General features: G+C 40.8%; 1 protein-coding gene across 1 annotated transcript in view; it reads right to left on the reverse strand.

Moving 5' to 3' along the window:
* Positions 1-2093, reverse strand: part of T265_03071 (hypothetical protein) — a gene marked incomplete at both ends in the record, with an annotated part of 6235 nt that extends 4142 nt beyond the window's left edge. Inside the window, one exon of the mRNA XM_009167476.1 lies at positions 711-2093. Coding sequence (XP_009165740.1) covers positions 711-2093 — 1383 coding nt within the window. The remainder of the gene's footprint in view (positions 1-710) is intronic.
* Between the last annotated feature and the right edge of the window lie 21120 nt (positions 2094-23213).

Genomic DNA, 23213 nt, shown 5'->3' on the forward strand with positions numbered 1-23213 from the left:
CTGTCGCCGCCTTACACGTTTCGGCCGGGGGGGGGGGGGGGTTGAAAATTGCGAGTCTAATCTTACTCACTCCCCATTCTATGTAGGCAAATCTCGGGAGACCAGACAACGTTAATCAACGCCTCAAGGCAGCTGTCATCCTAATGATATGATAGTGAAAGCAAACACATAGAGGTTAGGCCATAATTCTGTCTACAAACCAATACGCATATTAAGTTTGCCTCAAGCGATACCAATCTGTCGACACTTGTGCTCTCGAGAAGTTAACACTCCAGTTCTATTATTTAAGCAGTTAAGAATTCACTGGGTATTGAATAAAGTTGCCTATATTTTACTGCGACCACCCCATCAGCTTCGATGAAATAATCACGCATCTGAGATAAGGTAAGCTTTTAGATACATTACATAATAATTAAAACGCCTAATTTAAAAATTTTTCCGTCATTCCTTTTTCCTAAAAGTTTTAATAACTTAATGTGTTCATCTTGCTAAGCAATCACAACTTTTGTTCCCCTGATGTGCGACCAGTCGCTCCAATGATGAAATTCAGGTCCCGGATCCTTGCATTTTCTAATTTGGCTGGAAACCCACCGCGTGAAAGACTATACTGATGGCTTTGAACTCACTGCTTTTAAATGGTTCACACTGGTTACGAGGTACGAAACACAAAAAACAAGACTGTCACAACAATGATTTTCTTGGAGATTTACCTTGAAACTTTTCGCACTGAAATTTGGCCACAGCATTCGGGAGATTTGTTTTCTGGTTGGTTGTACACCACAACCCACGGACAAGCGATGTCGTTTGGTTGGAACAGTAAACAGCATTCTGATTTTGTTGTCCTGGTCGTCACTGGTTTCAGTCAGCCTGGCCCAGCTTAGCTCTGTAATTTTCGTCTCCTCTGAAATACATTTTGAGAACTTCGTCCATTCTGACATGGCGTGAAGCGCATTTGGTTGCAATGCACTCGTTACGAAGTCAGCCACACTGAGGTGTTCTATCAGTTTGTACTCTCCACCGCCCAACTGAACGAGGTACGTGTGGAGCGGTTTGCTGTTCTTATTTGCGGTGCATTTTGTATTTCGATGCGCCTGTTTTGGTGAGGATACATCAAGCAATGTATGGCTGGAATGTTCTGAATTACAATATGCTTGCTTATACTGCAGGACGGAGTTGAGAAAATTTGTAATGAATGGTGTTTGAGGAGGTCTGAAAGAGGGTGATTGTCGGTCTTGTTCATACTTGTGGAAAGATTCGGAAGGTTTTTGGAGCTTTTTCGACGTAGCGCAAATATCCTCGCAGTTGGATGAAGGAACAGAACGAGGCAAACATGGTTTTGTCAAACCAAGATGGAACGGTGCAACTCTGCTGGCATCTATGGACATTCTAGTAGATTGAGGCTGTAAATCTTTAATCCAGTCGCCTGAAAGAATATTTTGTACCGCGTTAGATTGGTTCATTGTCATCTGAGGAAAGGGTAGATTGTTGTTAATAACTGATTCATTGCATCCCCGTTTTAAAGAACTATATGTCTCTGGTTCGGTGTTAGCGCTATCATCAAACAGTTTGTGTCGACGAGTTTGATTGAGAATTTGCCAGTACGCGGATAGGAAAGGAAAGTTTGGATTGATTGATGAGGTGAAATGTTCCATTGCAAAATGTCTCCTGAAAGCAAATGGATCAGTGGGCAACTGGTGACTAGCACTGATAGGCTCGATATGTGCGCAGGAATGGTGTGTTGCCATCGCATCAGTCAAGGGGTCTAAATCCGTATTTTGAATCGGAATTACATGATCCGAATGTTCATTTGGTGTAATCGTCAACTTTGCAGAAAATGGATTGGAAGATGGGATGTTCAACGGGCAGTTGTGTCCCAAAATTGGGCGAAAGCCGTTTGGTGTATGTTGACTCATGTAGTCTCCGTGCTTTGCACCCACCAACTGAGAGAAATTTTTCCACCAAGTTGCACGCAATTCAGCCTTCTCTGTCAATTCATTTTCAGCTTGAAGATTGAAATCAATATTGTCTCCAAGCCTAACGTGAGGAAAACTCTTCAGCTGGCAGTTTAACGTTGACTCGTTTGCGGTGAACATCAAACTTTTAGATGGCCGAACGAAGTTCCAACTGTGAAGTGATATGAGTTCTAGGAATATAATAAACAGACTCATTTATGAAAGCAACATGAAAATTCACCCTGAGCAAGAGTATGTCTGTGATATTACTCATGAATTTGTACTTTGTTGTTAGGCTCCAAAATATAAACACCGTAACAACAGAACTATTCTTATTTTGCAATGAGTTTCTTCCATTTGCTGAGGGCACCATGATCTTCATTTTTTGAAACTAATTTGGGTAGGCAGGGTCAAACACGGATCCACTTTTGGAACACTTCTTAGCATTTCTAGGGCCTATTTCGCAGCTAATTTTCACACCACATGTTTAGCGGCTTAAGGGGTAAAAAGCTGTTGAATAGAGAAATTAAATAATTCATTGCAGGCAATTTTACACCTTTATTTCCTAACGTATTATAGATGTAACGTTAATCCAAATGAAAAGCTTCAAGGTAAGCTGCAAAGACTGTTCCATATGGAGGTAAAAGAAAATCTTATGTTACAAATACCGATAAACTCTCAAAATCACACATTAGTTACAGTTTTCGTAAGCCATGTAATCTCTTTGAACGTTGCCCACTGAGTCTGATTTTTTACAAAGAATCAACCGTTGCATATCATATGACAAAACGGCTCTCTTTCTGATTATTTTATATTATGGAAAATTAATATCAAAATTCCTTCTGGAGTGTAGAAAAGATTTTAGTATCATTTCACCCGCTGCTTGACTGAACTTGTTTGAGCCGACCTTAATGGTTTGCCACCGTTTTCATCAACTTTTCTAATATCAGTAATGTTACTATAACGTCATGTAAAAAAAGTTCGATAATGCGTCACTAAATTGTTTACCTTCCTATGAATACCAAGTATTTTGCCACAAAATCACTTGAAGTGAAGGAAGCGGACAAACTGGTAAGCACCTGGATATCGTAGTTTTCGCACTGGAAAGATTATTTTGCAGACAGACAGATGATGATCGGCATGATCTGATTACCACACCGGTGTCCGCAGAGCATACAAATCTACTGTACCGATTGGAATGGTACGTCCGTACGCCAATAAAAAAATTCCAGTTGTCAGTGATGGCCGTGGGCAGCGCCAGGCGAACAGTTAGGCCGAAAAATCGTCTGGTCCAGAAGTGAAACGCGGATTACCAGAAAAAAGGACAATTATGTCTGATATCTCTCGATCTGACCTCTTCATCGTCACGTTTACCAGACTGCATCAACTTCGTTAGGCTTCACTGATATACGAGTTATTATTCAGGCTGGATTTTATCAAGATAATGGGCGTAATTCTCCTGTCAGCGGTCTTAACGCAGCACATTCATTTGGTAACTGTCATGTACAAGAGATCAATAACTGTGAGTTTTTCCCCAAAGGTTAGTTCTTCCACGTATTTGTTACCATTTTTTTGCATTTTTCAAAAGCGTGCATAACAGTCTTGAGTAGAGGAAACCTAGGGTGAGCCAAACGCTTGCCAATGAGGGGAGTGGTCTATGTCTAAGATAAATTTCCCTGTTACTAAATCGGTGCGAGATTTCTACATTGCGAGGTAATATTCATAACGGTTAACTAAACCGTGGTAAGTGAATGAGACCCCAGTCTTCCCACAAGGCATGCCAATACGACACTCTTACGGAAAGCTGATGTGCAGCAGGAACCAATGATTGCTGCGCACGCACACAGGTTTCGCTCTTACATTGGTCAATAGTGCATTCTCATGTTTCTGATCAACTGATTAATCACAACGGCACTCCGTGCAGTCCTAACCATGTGGTTCCAGCACATACAGGCAATGGTTTAGGAAGCTTAAATATACTAATATAGTGGGAAAGCTTTGCAGTGAGCTAAACTCGAGAAAAGGCGATTCGTTCCTGTGAAAATCTGGTATAGCTAAAATATCAGGTGCATCTTTAATTTCTCTATTTGTTTATGAATATATGCCAAGTAATGCTGTGACAACAAATCGATAAAATATGCTCATTTGTTAAGTACCTTGCAATTTATAACAAACTCAACTAGATCTTTCATTTACTGTATTCTTCAACTGAACGTGATGAACAAAAGTCAGCCTCATGTTCCAGTTTGCAAGGTGTTTGGGCTATGACAGTATATTGGCTTGACATATGAACTATACCGTTGCTGAAATGTTTTCACGATAACCATCTCCACTGACAAGTCCCCAAAAATAATTGCGTTTGCCTTATTTTTCAACCAGCTTTGTTATTCTCGATGAGAAACTACGCAAAAAATTGCCTAACAGTTCTAAATAGTCTACAATGTGTTTCTTTCCTCTTGAAGATCATCAGACAAGTGAACCGCTAAGAGTTTCCGTTAAGTATACTTTATATCTGAATCCAACTCGGACACAATTTGCCAAATACCTTCATTTGTGAACTATTTTTGTCCCAAAGAAATCTAAGTTGAATCCCTGCTGAATCTTTGCTTTGTGACATTTTTCGATTTTGGTTGGTACGATATATTATCTCTAATAGTCTACCAACACAAACGTTCGGTGGGGGTTATGCAGCAAATTCAGCTAGATAGTATAGTAGACGAGAGAGTTTCAGTAGTTGAATGTATTTCGGAAATTAGATCTCATTTCAGGTTGGTTCTTCTTTGAGTGCGGAAACAACTGTACGCTTGGAAAACTATTGAATTCCTGAGAATTTGGTTTCATACAACCACTTTCTAAGGTCAGCAACAATTTAACGATTCGCTGTCCCGTTTTCGATAACAAACCACAGCAACAGAACGTCGGCCAATTTTGAGATTTCATTAAAAGGGCGGTTACGTTTGCTGTAAATAATTTTCTATCTGGACCTTGCTAAAGACGAGTGACGCAACTTCTTAAATCTTCATCCGGACATTTTGTGAAAGATTACAAATTATTCCTAGTTCTCTATCCAAAACAAACAAAGATTCCACGTGTTATTGTAATTTCTTTGTCAATGCTGCGCTTATTTCGTGCCCACCGACCTGGGTTGGGCCAAAACCTGGACAAATCAAGCCCCGAAACAATGCAATTGATGGGCTGTGTTTTGTGAGAAAACAATCTGAGATCACAAGGTGAACAGTGTCACGACAAAATAAACAGTCGTTGCCAGGAACAAAACTGACGGTACCAAGCAGGCCTCTGCAAAGGCGGAGAAGTGGACTGGATGGGGAAAAATGTGTGTATTCATGGGTAAAACAGACACATTGCTTTAAAGTAAACTTAGCAAGCCTCAGTGAGAGTATTTTTGCTAGTAGTTCATGGTGCTATTGTTTGTGTTAAGCAAAACATTCTCATGGACGAAGATAACTTTTTCAAATTTGAGGCAATTGAGTGTTTCACATTGCAAGAGATCTAAAAAGTTACGCTACCTGTTGACCCAATACCTTTGCCCACCACTGACAACTTTACTAGCATCACCATCTACCTCTGAATAAAACTCAAAAACCCAGTCATGTCAAAATGCTGGTGAGTAGAGAGAGAGAGAGTGAGGAAGAAGTTCGCTCTCATCATCAGCAAATGCAAAATGTACAAACATATTAGATCTTTTATTCTATTTTTGCACCCTGCGAATAACTCTTCTCACCATGCCACAGAAAATGCCCGCAGCTCATCTCAGCCGGACTTACTGAAGTGTCAAACGGTAAGTGGATGTAGAAAGAGAATATTATAAGTCGGCTTGGTCACATCCACTTAAAATTCTGGCGAGTTCACAATGTGCTCTTACGAACTGACATAAATGGGCTCTGAATTGTATATAACGCTTCGACGTACATGAGGATAAAAAAATAATAAGCTGCCTTTGTGGGTAGTTGGTAAAACTAGTGTGAACTGCCTAAAACAAACCTAGTGCAAAAACATTTGTTGACGCAACAACCTGCACTAAGCTATAATGCTGCCTTCAGGTTGTACGGCTTGTACTCCAGTTTAGTAAAGGGAAGTAAATTCTGTCATTTGGCGCTTTATACTGAAGCTCCCAAATCCGACATGCCAAGCGGTTCTTACATATAACTTACTCTGTTGAAGCTAGGACGTCGCCGTAAAGAAAGCTGACATCTCTCACCCTCGACACTTTCTCTGGTCTTACCGGATCTGACGTTTTCCTAAAGGTTCAGCTTAGGACGTCTAACAATCCTGCGCTTGAATCAATTTACTCTGAGCTCCGCTAACATAAAGAATTAGACTATTTATCCCCAGCAAAGATTTCAGATATCACCTTACTCGAGTTTTACGTTGCTTGGTTGCTTTCCCCATGTAATCTTATTTGTACTTAATGCGAAGACACAGGAAAAAATGTGCCATGTCTTTGTTATCTAAACAGCTGAAAACTGTTTTAAAAAAGAAAGCAAAATTTTGCACTACATTAAAATGCACCCGAAATAGATATTTTCTTCACACAAAAAGGTAACTTCCTGCATAAATTGTATCATACAACCGGATCAAGTACTTACTCAAATAATCGAAAAGATTGTGACGAGGATCCTTGACGTAAGCGTAAGCGTGTAAACGGAACAACACCTTCTTCCCCTACCTCGGTTTCTTTGGCGATGCCAACAATCCGGCATTTCACAATTGCCCGTTTTCTGTGACGGACAAACTAGCATCACCCCCATCATCACTATTTTCACAAACGAATGACACGAAAACGCCGACGCTGTTGAGTTGGTGTGTACGTTCTTCTTCACTCCTAGTACGCGGTGGTCGACCAAGCGGTTGTGATCTGTCACACACTATCTGTGATGGTCACGAAATCACCAACTCCATCCCAATTGTGTATGGGTGTAGACTGGAGAGACTGTGGTGTGTATGCGCGCACACACACGCGAACACGACCGCGGATGGGAGCTTATGTACAGCCAATTTACGTAGCAATCGCGGAAAAACGACACGTTGTAACCTGGCCTCTTGCTAGGATTGTCGTACGCACAAAATCTCTGCACCCCATAGCAGGCAATGCTCGCAACAACACAAGACGAGGAATCATTAACCAGAAGCAGGGGTAACTGTTCGATCACTGAAGGATGATTATTGTTTCATCACTCCAGCTGCAGGTAACCTTTCCCGCTGGTGTGATTGCAGTTTTTGGGACCAGCAACTCCACAAACAGCGATGTGCTTACAATGCGCGTGATCCCCGCTCAGACAAGCGGTATTTTACTATATCAATTTTCCTAACTGTAACCATCAATCACACTTTTCATATGATATAATACACTGACGATACCGTACACTTTATTTTCGAAGGTCAGATAAAGCCGTTTACAGCAAACTGGACTTACCAAAAAGCAAGGATTCGTACGATAAAGTGGTCTCTTATTGCTTGTAGTTAGGAAGGTAACAGCTTAGAATTCAGGCTAAGCGGAAACAATGTATATCCTCACGAAATGAAAGCCCTTCTTTGGTTTCATCATGTAAATAAAATTTCAAGCAGAACAATTGGGGGATACGATCTGTTAGCAATATGTGCCGTTTGAAACAAAAAAGTCTATAAAGGAGAAGAATATTTTAGATATTCTTTTAAAAGTCAGTGTTAAGGCAACCCGGAATAAGTTTGAATAACGGAGCGGCAGTATTTGAACCAGTGTTTGAATGGCTCCAACTAAACCTTTTACGAATTCACGATACCCGCCAGCACGTGCCTATTAAACGTGGTTTTAAAAGATGTTTTTCTATGGCGTGTCTAAGAAGCATAACAGCGAGGGCTGGCAGGAAATTCCGAACATTTTCCGCTGTGTCTATTTGGATCAGTATGTAGTCGTAAAAAGAAACAAGTAAACGATTAATTTATCATTATATTTATGGGTCATTCATAGTCGTTTGCATCTTTCGCCTTCTCCGTGAGCCGATGTGACATCACCATCTGTTCGCCGAGGTGAGTCCTATGAAAAGTAACCCTAAATTTGTGTCCGATTAGTGGTTCAGAGTTGCGTGGACCCCTGCTGGCCCAAGCGTTGTTAGATAGAGCTATATAGGTGTATTAATCTTCGGGCCTCTGACCCCGTTCTCGAAACTTGTTTGGTTAGTCAATGCACTGCAGACTGTCCGTCTGCTTGTGGCATGATAATCTTCATTCGCACAGCGTGCGACTGGTGAACCAACCGTCCTATTGTATGGTGCATGGAAGAAATCTTAGTAAGCAGCTTGTACAAGGCAAACGGAACAAAATGTCTTCCCTGAAGTTAAGGTGACGAGCAGCAATGCAAGTGTGGATAGCTTTGCATTTCTGATTTATCTTTAGGATGCCAATTTTCTGAGATGTCGCATGAATTCTCAAGAGGTGGGGAGGGAGAAACTTAGTAAAATGTCCCAGCGGTAACACGGCAGCTTTGAGGATAATAAACGTCTGAGTTTGATCGATTTCCTCATCAAATAGACCTGTAAAATTTGAGGCCACAACGGGACCCCTTAAAGTGAACGGAGTTTTTGGCTTGTTCATGATGCAAATTAGGGGGAATCTCGTACCATTTGAGTTTACCTAAAGGGAGATATGTATGCTGAAAACCATCCACTGTTGAGAGGCAATTCAGAGAGACAAACAATAAACACTTGGAAGTAGTGGATGCATTTCCCACATTTTTTATGGAAAATTTCAAATACTGTATCCGTACAGACCAAGCTCAAGAATGCAGAACAGTATTTAGTCATTCTGCTAGTCAAATGCACCAAAGTATAATCGACAAAACAACCGGAAGGCTACCTGATTGTAACAATTTACGATCGCCTGATACCTTATAAAACCATGGAGCTATGATATCGCCGAACAAAACTATTGCGTTCAATCTGGCATACATCAAGAGCTTTCTTTGTTCCAATAAAAGAATGCCGTTACATAACCCCTTATTTTCGGCCAGAAAGTTGTGATCCATTTGTAACCTAGGGCTTACTCCACATTTGCCCCTTAACGAGAAACCCGTCTGTCAATGAGCTTTACTGTGGATTGTGGATGATTTTGAGAGACTCCAGAAATTTGCCTTCAGAAGTGGGCAGCGTACAAACGCTTCATGTACTGATGACACACAAATGAACTTATTCCTCATCATTTAAACCATAGAAAGTTATGGAACACATGAATGGCCGTACTCCATTCGGGTTATTTTGCACCCACCAGCCTTCCCTTCAGTAACCAAGCGGGTTACAGGGCCTTTTTGTGGAGCTGTCAGATAAAATGCGCATAACAGCACAAAATCCTTCAAATGCATGGTGATTCTAAATATGCACTTTTGATGAACACTAGTTGAAACGTGAACAAAATCGAATAACTGTACTAGGATCTAGTGACCAATGGTATGAAACTGCAGATGGTTACGAAAATTCAAGAAAATTATTTTCTGATAATAGAGGGACCCATTTTATGGTAATGTGACCAGTAATTAGAATATGATTGATGCTTTTACGATACTGCGCTGATAAGAGCCGGTTGTGGATATGAAATGAGAATCAACGCTTATGCCAACGATTAACTCCGAGACTACAGGCAACCCTCTTTGGAGGGCACCCTCACCTGCACAAAAAGCTTCTACTGTGGTCTATATTGTGTTTTAACTTCTAATATACCATGTAAAACTCTGAGTTGTTTAGCCAAATAGGTGCGTGGTTCCCGGTGCCAAAAATCTACATCAGATCTAAACGTACCCTTGGAGATTCACAATTATGAATCATGCATAACAATAAACTTGACTGAATAGTTTGACGATGTGGAAGAAAGAACACACTTCAGCTCTTCATCTCACATCAAGAGGCATTGGCTGAACCAAGGCAGCTACCTCACTCATATTTGAAACAGTTTGGTGCAATTTCACACTTCCTTTCCGGAGACTACGGTTCCTAATACTAGTTAAAATGGTAAAGAAAGGATCTTCCTGTATATGTAACTCCACCAAAGACTTGATCGAGTTTTTGAGCACCTGTGTGATACTGATTGGTTGCAAGCATATAATCATAGCTTCGAAAACCACCCTTGAAAAAATAATGAGCGTAGCCTTTTCGAGAAAGTGTTTGCTGTAGTTCGAGACGACTAGCTGATACTACGATAAATGGCCACAGATAATCTAATATCCAATGATGGACTAGTTTGATCATGCCGTTGCCGAGACAAACATCACCTGCCGGAAAGAGCTTTTCTGGTTCCGAAATGATTTCACCACCGCGTTTAAATGAAAGGCATATTTGCAGCTTTGGCTAAACAATCAACCGCATGTTCCCAATACGTATCCGTTAACCAGCATCAATCTACTTTGTAGAATATCACCATCGTTAGTAAAACTGCTTCTTGCTCCGCCGTCCATTATTCCCGATTGCCTATAATGAGCAGCCGGATTTTCCCCAGTGAGTGTTCAGTCGATGGAAATGTACCCCAAAGGACCAGAAATCTAGAAACACTAACTGAAAAAGGTCTGCTGGAATTAGTTTAGCTAATGTTGAAACGAAGGATTATGTACAGGGCAAGCTCAATGGTCTTCAACCAGAAGAAGTGCATTTTACCATCACAAAACCCTGGTGTGGGACGTTCGTGGAGTACAAGCCATGACTTGGTAATGTGAAATAAAATGAGATCATCCAGGTTTGGATTTGTTGGATTCGCGTTACAAATGCTTAAAAGCCCTACGGGATATATGACGTGTACTCGGTTCAAGTGATAGCGTGCTGCCAACCCCCTCTCCAATGTGCCGCTTAGCTAAAATTCATCCAACGGCGTGCACTACGTTTCTCTTGGTTGAGGTTCGTAGATGCCGTTGGGTCTCCCCGGCTGATAACGACCTATTTTTATGTGTTCATTTCATCGCCCCCTAAAGGTTATGATAACCTACTTTTAGTTTTTCCTGCTAAGAACAATGTTTTTTGCACCATACTTTTGCTTTATTCCCTGCTTTTTTCCAACGCTTTTGTCACGTCCGAGCCTCAGTTAGCACCGATGTTCACTAATGGCCGATCGCTATCAATTGTGATGGTGATAACGGCGATAATAAGTCGGTTGGAAAGGTTAAAAGGCCGCTTAGATAACGGTTGGAAAGGTTAAAAGGCCGCTTAGATGTATTTAACAGTGAACACGTGTGGCAATCTCCATCAACGTTGTACATCAGCTAGCGAAGATTCGGGATCTTTCTTTTGCTTGAAGAAATTCATAAACAGACTGATACATCCAGACTAGTTACTAGACCATGCCGGGAGGCAATGGGCAAGCACATCACCTTTCCAGCCGTGGACGGCTTCATCTATTCAGGTGTAATAAATCGGTTGCGCCCAGTTTGAAGTAAGGATAACGTGACTGTGTCGCATTTCAGATGTCTGACGTTAAACTTCCGGCGGTTCCCACCAACCTTAAACAAAACGTGTTCGCCAAGTTCAAGATCACCATATCAGGGAGTGTGAAAACCTTTTAGATGAAAAACCTGGAAACCACTCCACACCCCATGCTTGGTCTGCCATTCCATAGAATATCCAACTAGCACTCACGAAATACACTCGAAATTAGCACTCGTTTAGTCGTTTAGGATGTAAACAGTATTATTCCTAAAAAAGAAATTCAGAGTGAGTTACACCACTTTTAGAAAAATTAAGTCTGATGTTATGTTTCGTATGTGTGGATGGGAAATAAGCGGTCATGACCTCCATAGAGGAGTCAGTCCCCAATATGCCATTTCGCTATGGAAATCGAATAAAGTACCCTAACATATAACAAGACGATCGAATGTCCAAACAACTTCCTACGATGTTCAAGCTGGCGCTTACCAGATCATAGGTTTTGGAACACCTACTAAGGATCCGGCTTGCACTGTTACAGATGAACAAAAAGAGAGTTCACCACTGTCGCTAAATTTTCAACATTATCGCAAACGGCGTCACCCCAAATGCAACGTGGGATGCTCTACCCTTTGATTCCTCATTATCGCCTGCTACGCTCCCACAGGAAAATGAACCACAGTCCTAATTCTTTGCTCACCCGCTGTTGAAAGGAATCCAGAGCCACGCCCGGAGATCGACCTATAAATTAAATTTGCTCACTTAGATGGCAATTCGGCAGTTACCTCCGTTGATGCACGAGATAAACAAGGAGGGGCCTAACCATAATTTCAGCAGAACTATCGATTTCGTAGAAGTAGAGTGGGCTTCCAGGATAGGCAAATCTGATAGGAATAAGGCGCAGTTTTCCATAGAGGCCACCACATTAACCCACAGGAGTTAAATTCTGGTCACACGCGCAAAGTACTAATGAAAGCATTTGTAATAAATCACACATAGCTACCCGATGTTCATCATGAAATAGGGCTTAAATAATCCGGAAAAAAGTGGAATATTAAGGGAGTAACGCCAAGCCAACAAGTACAACCACCTCACTGAAATTCACAATCTTACTAACGCTGAACGTGGGTTATTATGGGTCAGCCATACAGGACTCACATTTGATACGGGCGATGAACGTTCGACATGGATTGAGTCAAGGGAAGCAAAATCTATCAAGTAGGGCCTCCTTCGAAAAAGTGGAAAACTACAGCTTTCCATTAATATCATGGTGTTTCTTTGTCAGACCTTTTATAACCTCGCAAGTGAGGTGTTCAGGTATCCTATATATACTTCCTGTAGCTCTCAGTCTCACTTGGTGTAGGGTCGTCAGTGCTGTGAAAGGCGGGTTAGTTAACGGAAACCTTGAATATCTGAGGCTGTTATTGAAAAAAAACCCTACCAACTACCGGATCACTCCAGGTACTACTACAACGCATGATGTGGCTTAAGTTGCGCACGCGCTGAGCCCTCTTCCGGTCTGAGAAGTCAAGTGAAGTAAACAGGTTAATGATTCCAGTGAAAAAGTTTTCGAATGCGCTCATTATGCAACCTGTAAACGTTGTGCGTGATTTCCGTTTCTCGTCACGTCACTCTGACCCCTGGTATATGCATTCTTGAATATCGCAATGATCCTGCGAGTCGTAGCGCGTGTACTCTAAAAAACTGCGATGACTAGAGTCTGCTAGTTTTGCACTTTTATGAGAACGACTGTTGCACATCCATTTATGTAACCTAAGCAATAATCCTTGTGGCGAAGCTTGGCTGCCCAACGCGGGTCTCAAAGTAGGTTAATTGTTCTAATAACGCTTTGAAACATTAATCACCAACAACAGCTGGTCGAGTTTGTAGTGTTTCAGCCACAAATTACTACTGAACACTGTTAAGGAATACATGGAGTACACCGGCTGCTCTCCTGAGTTGTCAATTGCGTTTTACCAATTATACTCTGTGCAACAAAATGCTGCTTGCTAAGTTTTGAAACATATTTCACCTGAAAAAACTTAAGCTTACCTAGGTAACCAACGGCCCATCATGCACCGATCAAACCGGTCAGCACATAAATTATTGTTTTATTTTCGAATAGTAATCACAGGACCCAGTGGAGCAGGAGACACCCAGACCCCACACCCCACACTCTTCACGCATAGACTTTTCCCACACCCAGACCCCACACTCTTCACGCATAGACTTTTCCCCGATAAGACAGTACGTTACACCAGGTCCTGCTATACTCTCCTCTAGAAAAGTTCCTCTCTCTCTGTGGAGGTGAGGAAATTTAACTGCTCAAATAATCCACAAGAAATGAAGAAGTAATTGAACTATAGCAGCCATCATGTGGAAAGATGGAGAAGAACTGGAATAGAACTCTACGTCCGTGTATGCTAAGCGAATATAGTACATCCCGCGTCTACCTCAATGTATATAAGGCTCCCATTTTTTGTCTTAATTGTTAGATAAACAGCTAGAGATGTCCCCTGCATCTTTAGGGAATCATTAGGCAAGACCTGCACTCAGCTGTCATCTGATAACCAATCAATGAGCTAAGTTTGGATATATTCAGAAAGCCAACGATGGAACATTTAATCAACCATCTCATGCAGGAAAGTCCATGGACTCTTTCGAGGTAATTATTTGGAGAAATCTAAAGCAGCTTGAAATTCCATTGTCACGTCATGGCCGTTTAACCCCGTGTCACAAGGATCGCTACTGTACCTTTCAATTTTTACAACTGTTGACATGGAGAAGAACCACTAATAATTCAGGTTGGTCAACACTTCGATGCATAACGAATCCCCACACCAAGTTTAAACTCCCATTTACCAAGGATTAGCACCGATTTCCTCTGCGTATTTGTTTACTCTCTCGTTGAAGGGGTATGTAGATAGGCCTAATGAAAGATCTATCCTTTGGAAGTATGGAGAATTAAATCATTCTAATGTTGAAAATTTAACCAATTTAACCAAGCAATGAAACATTTGTAGCTTAGGGGTGTTTTGTAAAGTAGTGGATTTGTCACACAGTAAAGTTGAACATGGCTGATGTGACATAGTATGCACTAAACACCTGAAAATATTGCTGATAAATGTGTTTGCTCATGAAAAACTAAATGCTGTCACCAATTCCCCAAAGGTTCGTTATTGCGCTTACTTCTTCAACGTTCAGTCTCAAGAAGATTAATTCAAGCATATAAACCGTTAGCAGAGGCCTGCTTTTTAAGATTACTACCTGAAGCTGCCAGCAGGTTCTTACGATCACTGGGTCCCTACTCAGCTGGTAAGCTATGCTCGGCAGAAATGTTTCGACAGGCTAAAAATTGTGGGATCCGCTTAGCAATTCGACACGTATCGAAGAATTTATGGGACTGTTTGGCTTCTGTAAAAACGCACAATCTCTTGGTGATGTGTAAAGAACACCAGTTAAGCTAATCGAAAGCAACCGATTAGTGACTTGAAGGTGAAATACATTATCCACTGAATTTCAGGCTCAGTTAAAATAACCTGATTCCTGATAAGCCTAAGTATCTCCTGATTATTTTCAACGGATTCATAACAAACGATATCTAGGTTGTTCCGATTGCCAACACTGCAGTATCCACTACAAAAGAACCACTTGAGGTTTATATACAGCTTATTCAAATTCGTTGATAACACCTTACGTATTTACCCGGATGCCAGTGAGCTGCATCAAAATCATAGCAGAACACATAAGTTGGATGCGTTATTCTACGACCTCATGGTCCTGAAACAAGTGATTCCGATTTCTCATGGGCTGCTATCGGTGAATCACAACGGGATAGCCCATTAGATATAAAATGCATGCAACCGGAACCATCATGGTTTTCTAGTCAACCGAATAAAAAAGTTCCTTTGTAAACACGAATGTGTTCATTTGTGCAGCAGTCCGACAAAGCCTGGATTTGTTAGAATTCCTCGAGGCTATTGGATCATGTGTAATGAGTTTTTAGTGAAACGGTTTCTTGATGGCACTCAAGGTGATTCTTAGTATAATTTGAACAAAAAAATGACAAGTGCTTGTTTCATCAGTAGCCTCATATCTTCATTCAAATAGACCATAGAAAGCACCTGAGTGTTGCCAATCGGTGGAGTTTGTTTGTAGTAAAGCAAATAGTTCTATATAAAGCTTACTCCCAAGGCAAATCTCGTCAGTGATTGCTATATGCTGGCATATTTGTATTACAAGGCTATCAGAGTTTTCGTAAATGAAACGGCTGCACAAAGATGCGAAATTTTGTTACATGTTTCCTGAATTGAGTCAGCACTACCGTATATAGGAATGAATTCACTCCGAAAACTTTGTGCTACCAACCGAATTATCCATCTTAATAAGCACACCTTTTGTTGTACTTACATCTAACAAAGGGCGGCCTGTTGTGGGATAAATTATGGGGCCATTTGTTGGTTATTTTTAACTCCGCGTCACTCTCGGATTTGAAAGTGTGTTTTTCAACGGATGATTCAATCGTTAATTTAGCCGTAGCAGCTTTCAGAATTCGAACAACAGGATAATTCTTGCATCAAAACATTTCAACATTGGTTTTTTTACTGTTAATTTTTGCTGCGATTTTAGTAAAATCAGATGAGCAAACACTCCGCAGACAAAACAAACCAGTGGATTGTCCAGCATTTATCGCTAAACTTCGAGTATCCCTATTCTCAGTTTGTAAGCCTGTTTATTTCGATGGGATATTCAATTCCTAGCTCTACCAAGCACTGAGTTCTGACCTTTAGAAAACATAAGACATATTTGCAAAAGTAACTTATTCAGAATTACTCTGCTCACTCCCAGCAGGTTCCACTTGACCCTTTAGTTGGTACGAAAGGGGCCTCTCGTTTACGTTACAGCTTGCAACAACACATCCTAAGGAAGGCCGGTGAATACCTATTTCAAAAAAATCTAGTGAGATCTGTCATCGCGAAACTTTTGCAAAAGAACTCCAGAAGCCATCTAGAGAAGTATTTACTTTTCTAAGGCCTTTGGCGATACTAGTTTTCTCCCCAACTGTTGCGTTGCACTGTGGTAAGTCTGTTTTTGTGGTATGCATTAGCCACACCATGGTGAATAAACGGAGTGACTAATTTGATTTGTCTTCAGTAGATTTCAAAACAATTGTTACCCGGGGTTAACAATCACAAAGATTGTTACGGCCTAGGTTGTTTGTGCCCTTCGTCACACTCGCGTCCATTCGTGTGTGTGCACATACATACGCATCCGTGGCCACACACCCAAAGCGCTGTAATTGAGTTGAGCTGAATTCAAATGGAATGGTACAGTCTTGTTAGCATAATGAAACTCAGTCTGCTTGCTCCTGCATTGATGTGGAATGTATTTTCTTTGGAAGCTCGTTCTCGTAGGGCGCGTAGAATGCCTGTGTGTATGCATTCGGGCGTGTTTATGTGTACACAGTAAATGTGATGAATAAAGTTGCCCCCTACTTCCGTGAATAATTAGGTATTCGGATACGAACAGGCCCTACCTTCAATAGATTCGGCGAATGTGATTAGTAGATCAGTGTTAAGCTGTTGCTGCACCCAGTGTTTTATCTCCAGCGTTAGAAAGCAGGCTCACAACTGCCAGCTTTCTTGGATTTATATCAAAAAAAGGAAAGATTCCTACCAGTTTTATCTGGGTTAGCTTATATGCGAATATTCCTCTAAGCAAATGCATATGTTTCGTTCTGACTGCATTAGAATATTTTATTTCTTTTTGGCCAACTGGTTTAAATGTAACCGTTTAAATGCTATCGGTTTTTAAAACAACGAGCTTAGTGTAATAGATTGGTCAAGTAAAAAGATCTTTTATGTGGCAAAGTAAGTATAAAAAATGAAGCTTTTCTAGACATTAGTAGGATGAGGTGCATCTACACTGAACAAAAAACTGGAAAAATGCCCTAGTAAATTAAGAAAGATATATATTTTTTACCCAGTGCAGTTAAGAAACTGTTGTTTCTATGGTACTTTAGAGTAGATGATGATTGAGGGTTCAATGCGATAGCAACAGTGCGATATTGACCAGTCCAAGTTGTGTAGCAATTAAACCACGCATATACTCTCCTCCAAATTAACTTCTGTGATTAAAGGTTGAGTGGTGCCATATATCATTCAGGTGCTAGCCAATCACACTGCTGATCGGTATATCCTAGCAGAATGACCCACTAGCCGCGAGGTCGTGGGTTCGAAACGCCCTGGATTTTCCTGAGTTCGTCACTGGTGACAATTTCCAGCAAGTACTTCTAGGCTCTTCAATAATCACTGGACTCTCTTACAGGTAAATCTCCATTTGAACTTTAAAACTCCCTCAGAACCAGCAGTCTTCATTCGTTTAGCTGACTAGTGGAATTTCCAAGCACGCCGGTATTCAATGTCTGATATATAACAGAGAATGCTGATTTATACGGTCCTGGTGGCCCACCAAAGTTTATAAATCGCTAAGTGGTTTGTTGAAGAATAAATGACTGTTGCTAACTGGTTACCGACCCCCGTTAAATGATGTTCTCAATTTTACCGCATTAGGCAATTATTCAGAGGCATCAATGGAGCTACTGGTCAAGAGTTTCCAGCAGGCGGAAAGATACTTGAAACTGAAATGTCATGTCATTAGATCAGGCAACTTCTGGAAATTAAACTAGCGTTGTCTACAGTGACATGATTTCTTCTTACTTATTTAGGTATTGGGTATACTTGCTTCATTTTCAAGCGCCCTTTGAGTGGTCAGTGGATTGCAGTAGGTTTGAATAATAGACGACGTTGACCTACCGATCGACTGATTTGATCACGTCGAACAGAAGCGACGAAGAAAACTCTACGGTGTATTCGCGAGTTAGAAACTCTTAAACTAATGAATAGTTGCAACAGTGCCTTTTCTTCATAACACTGTCCCCGTAAAAGCAAAATTACTGCGCTTGTGTCTTAACCAAGTTTATATTTTTTGGGTTTTTGTACAATAAACCAATTAGTGAACTCACATGTCTAACGGCCTGAACATTTTCCGTTTATGTATGTGCATTTCCAGGCTCGCATTTTAGTGTTTATAATTAAAGGGGATATACTCGCTGAATTTCATAGTTCTGTTTTCCAGGTTGCTTTATTCATGCAGTGAACAATGCTTTCTTCTCAAATGACCCACTTGCATATATTATTTAAGGAAGCTAATAAAGTGGAATCAAATAAAGACCATAAAGTTGGTCTCATGTGGAGAAGTATTCCCTCCGAAAATCTTCAACTAGATGGAGTACGCGAAAACTAATTTGGTTTTTCGAGAGACTCACCTAGAACCCAGCTGAATCTTTCAGGCAAATGAATGTGCTGCACCAGACAACCTCATGTTTCAGTCACTACGCTATTCGGGATATCGCGATACACGTGTGTTTGTAATGCACTACTCATACGGTTGCTGAAAATTTGTTGACGACCCACGACCGGTTTCGCCCTTTTTGGGGCTCATCAGGTAGGCGTAGTGCCCGAGTTTCCAACAATCTTATGTTCTGCTTGAGAAACCCAGCTGGATTCCGCTAACATCGTGCAATTTGATTTAATTTCGTGAACTGCGCCTACCTGATGAGCCCCAAGAAGGACGGGACCGGTCTTGAGCCGTCGACGAATTTTCAGGAACCCAATGAGTAGTACATTACAGATATAGATGGAATACGGTTCACCTGCACATCTAACTTTCCATTGTAATTTCAACGTTCCGTTCAAAATATCAACTTCCACACGCCTCTATTTCGGCTTTGTAGCCATTGCTAAAAAGATTTGTTTGTCCTCTGGACCAATCAGTTGTTTTGCAATAAATGATTTGGGTTGGTTATGAATGACAGTTAACCGCAAGTGAAATTTCTGTTGAAGCAATTTGTTTTAATACAATTTTTGTCACCAGTACGCGTAGCCAAGCCGACCGACGTACATCTTTGTGCTTTCAACCATTTTGGTTTTAAATAAGCATAGTTTAGCCATTACTTTATTTCAGTTACAGATATAACACAAAAATGAAGAATTAAAAAACAAACGCTAGCAAACGTGTGCGAAATAAACAGGGTCAGAGTGCATTAATGTTATTACACAGGACAATAATGAAGGATGCCAAGTCCGGTTTGTGACGCAAATCCCGAAATAAAACATTGGAAACATAAACCCCGGTATGCTCACAGTAAGTCAGAATCCAGGCGGACTGTGGATTGAGTATCCAGTCGGTTTGTTTATAGTTAAAGCTTCTCCATGCTCCCAATTCAATGATAAATAGACGCACAGCTAAATCAGCTTCCAGAAGACCCTGAAAATTCCAGTCAAGCTGATCAAAGTTATCTTTAAACATACATGCATGTGGTGCATGTGTTTTCTATAAAATATATGGGGCTTATTGGCTACAATTGAGGTGGTCAACTGCGTTCTTCATCCGCTGCTGTTAATCCAGCATCCAGATACCATCGGATGATTAATGTGTCTGCTGCATACGCCAATATTACTTATATGCTTGTTTGTTCAAAAATGCAACCTGTGTACAAACCAAATGCATCGCTTCAGTCAATTCCAGCAATGTGAAAAAGGGTCTTTCAGGCAGACAAGTATGTTGGATAATTCAGTTGTTATTCTTCAACAGAAGATCCCCTATCATTAAAGATCGGTTTCAGTCAGCCTTGCGGACGATGCGCATTATTAGGTTGTCATTTTTCCTGCCATATCTCTGGGCAAATTTTTCGATTATCTTAAAGACCGGGCAAACAATCTTCAGGCAAAGCAATTGTCACTGCCTCCTTGAAGTTGACCTTAAACGCAGTATCTCCAAATACAGTAAAAGGCATCGTCTTGCTCATATATCTCAGTGCCCTACTAGCTAGGAGTGAGCTAGCTAGAGATAATAATGCGAAAGCGGATATTTTGTCCTGAAAGTGAGGCCAGTGGATACTGAAAAGCAGAGGCATTGCGCAAATGTTTCTTCTTTTTTGGAGATCATCATCAGTGCACATTTCACAAAACTTCAGTAAGGAGTCCGGCAATTTTCCTGTTTAAATTTCCATCACTTGACCTTTCGCCTACGGACATTTCACAAGATGATTGAAGTCGTCCCTCAAAAAGTCATTTTCATTGAATGGAGTCAAAGTCCGGGTTAATCACTGTCCTGATCAGCTCGTGGACACAGTTTTAGATTGGTGTGCTGTCCCGGGATACAATTTACTCAGGAATTTGACTAGAAGACCTTTGAATGTCAGCTGAGTTCCGTGATTTTTGTTGTCCTTCTGCCGTCGATATAAACTCTTCGACCCCCAAGGTTTTTCTGCTTGTTTGTTTGTAAAAATGGCCATAGGCACTTGACACCTCATTCGACTCCACATGACCTGGTAATGAATCTTCCGTCTTTCGAGAGGAGCAATAGAATGACCACTGTCAACCGGCAGGTACCGTTCGATTTCCAATAAGTGATATACCATGGTGATGATTTTTGTTGAAATTTCAAAGCAAATTAGCAGCACACAGCCAAGCCTCGACAGAGGTTTTCTTCTTCCGCTGGATAATGCAAGATAATCTATTCTTCCAGGTAGATAGTTTGTAGCACGGTGAATTTGGAAAATATCAGCAAAAGGCAAATAATTTGATTCTCTCTGTCTTGTTGGCTAGCCAGTAGAGACGAAACTAGAAACAAAGAGAATATTTGCACTTGCTGTGACAAAAACTGGTAGTTCGCTGGTTGACTAGCTACTGAGCAACCAATACTTTGAAATTGCTTGACCTTGTGAGTAGCCTGAAACGCCTTGTCAATGACAGATACGAAAAGCGGCTGAAACTATTCTCTTGACTAGTTAATTGTTGGCAGCGCGGTAAATTAACAGCTGAACAAGGCAATCTGACAGTCTAAACTGTCTAAAATGTTGTGTATGCTTAGCCAGTCATTATCTCAAGATTTGATACACCAGTTAGACCGACAGTATGCTGTATTTCTGGATTCTTTCATAGTGATGGGTTAGCACTCTCTGATATGAAAACACATACCGTGAGCTCATAGCTCAGTCAGTTATGAAACATTTAACTACGCAAATCTGTAGCCACTCACCGAAATGACGAAGGAATCAATGAACGACTATGACAATCGCATTTGTGAAATAAACCTTTACAAGAAAACTTTATTTTTCCAGTCATCTTTCCACCCTCGTAATCTTCTGGTTTTGAGCCACCACGTGTGGTGTCCGTAAACAGATCTGTTCAAAACATACAACTGGCCTCTAGAACAGTGTGATCAAACAGAAACGGCAACGTGCGTATCAAACGAATTGGTCCATTTGTATTCTATAATACCTTTGACGTAACAAATTCAATCAAACGGAGAATGCGACGATCCAAACAAGGGTGGTGATTGTCATAAGCGTTTGACGTCATCAAAACGGGCTATACTTACAGTGGGGCCTTATAAAAAGTGATGTGATCAACCATTCATACACCGGGTACAATCTCAGTAATGCACTTGACATAAGAATCCAAATACTTTCCCGTATATCCTCTTGAATCGCATCATAAAAAATTCATTTCCTCGATAGTCTATCCATCGCCATTATCGCTAATGCTATGAAAATTCAAAAGAGCAATCTATTTTAATTTTTTCAGCAGACTGACTCTGTTGAATAAAATGATGACCGCTTTGCATTTAAACAGCAAGTAGACTGTTTGCAAGCAACTTATGGCATTACCCAAAGACTCGACAGAACCCAAGATGATATGATATTCTTCAACCAGATGTCCAGCACAAAAACCGCTTCATGTATCATCCGGAAGGATATTCTAGATATCGTAGCGTATTTTCTTTGAAGCTGTTCGATTGTCCACGACAGGTTTCCTTCTTGGGTTTATTAAAAGTAGGTTCATTCCCTGAGTTTCCCTCCCTCCCATGGTCTATGTGAACCTATATTTTACACATTCCATAAAATGCGCTTATTAGTAATAAACTGTTCTTACAGCAGACTGAAAATAATTCCAGCTAGATTCTTCTGTTGTGACAACTTTCAGGAGAATTCTTGAAAGAGAGTGTCTCTTTTATTTTGGTTTGGTATTTATATACAAAGTGTTTAGCTGGGATTCTGTTGGTTCTCGCTTTACAACAAATTTTAAATGAAAATGGATTCTTTTGTTCTCGCTTTACAACAAATTTTAAATGAAAATGAATTTAGTTCACAAATTTCATGCTGTTTGAGCTAAAGCGAAACATGAGGTTGATCAAAACCGGGCGACGATACCTTGAAGGCTGAGACTGATTGCACTGTATCGAATGGTGTACAGTAAACTTATGTAAAACTAATGAAAACATGACGTGATATCTCTCTTGGTAGGGCAACTCAAAAATGGGCCCAGGTCACATACAGCATAATGCTGCTGATATTAATTCGATGGACTCAGGCCTTTTCTGTCCACCAGAATGCAGAAATTGAATCCTCAAATGCCGTTTTGATAAGCGGTTCACTGTTCATTTTTTCAGGAAGTGTGAGGATGGTATTTCTAACCCTTTATCCATCTCTGCATTATTCATACACTGCTATCGCGGAAATTATCACGGAGTAAATATTGTCCTAGTTGGGTAACGACATGTCGACAGAAACTCAGGGACTTCACTTACGTGATGGGCTCCGAGTGGCGTGCTGTGGGGTGCAGAACAATTCCCAGCCATCTCGTGAGTACATTGCTCCAAGAAAATATTAAAAGTGTGGTTATGTCATCAGGTACGGCGAAAACTCATCATGATAAAATTAAACTCATTTATGTTGGGTCTTTCCAGAGTACCAACAAGTCGATATTGATATCTTCTGGTCACTATCGGAACAGTCCTA

This window comes from Opisthorchis viverrini, assembly GCF_000715545.1.
Source record: "Opisthorchis viverrini unplaced genomic scaffold opera_v5_42, whole genome shotgun sequence".
Lineage (NCBI taxonomy): Eukaryota > Metazoa > Platyhelminthes > Trematoda > Opisthorchiida > Opisthorchiidae > Opisthorchis > Opisthorchis viverrini.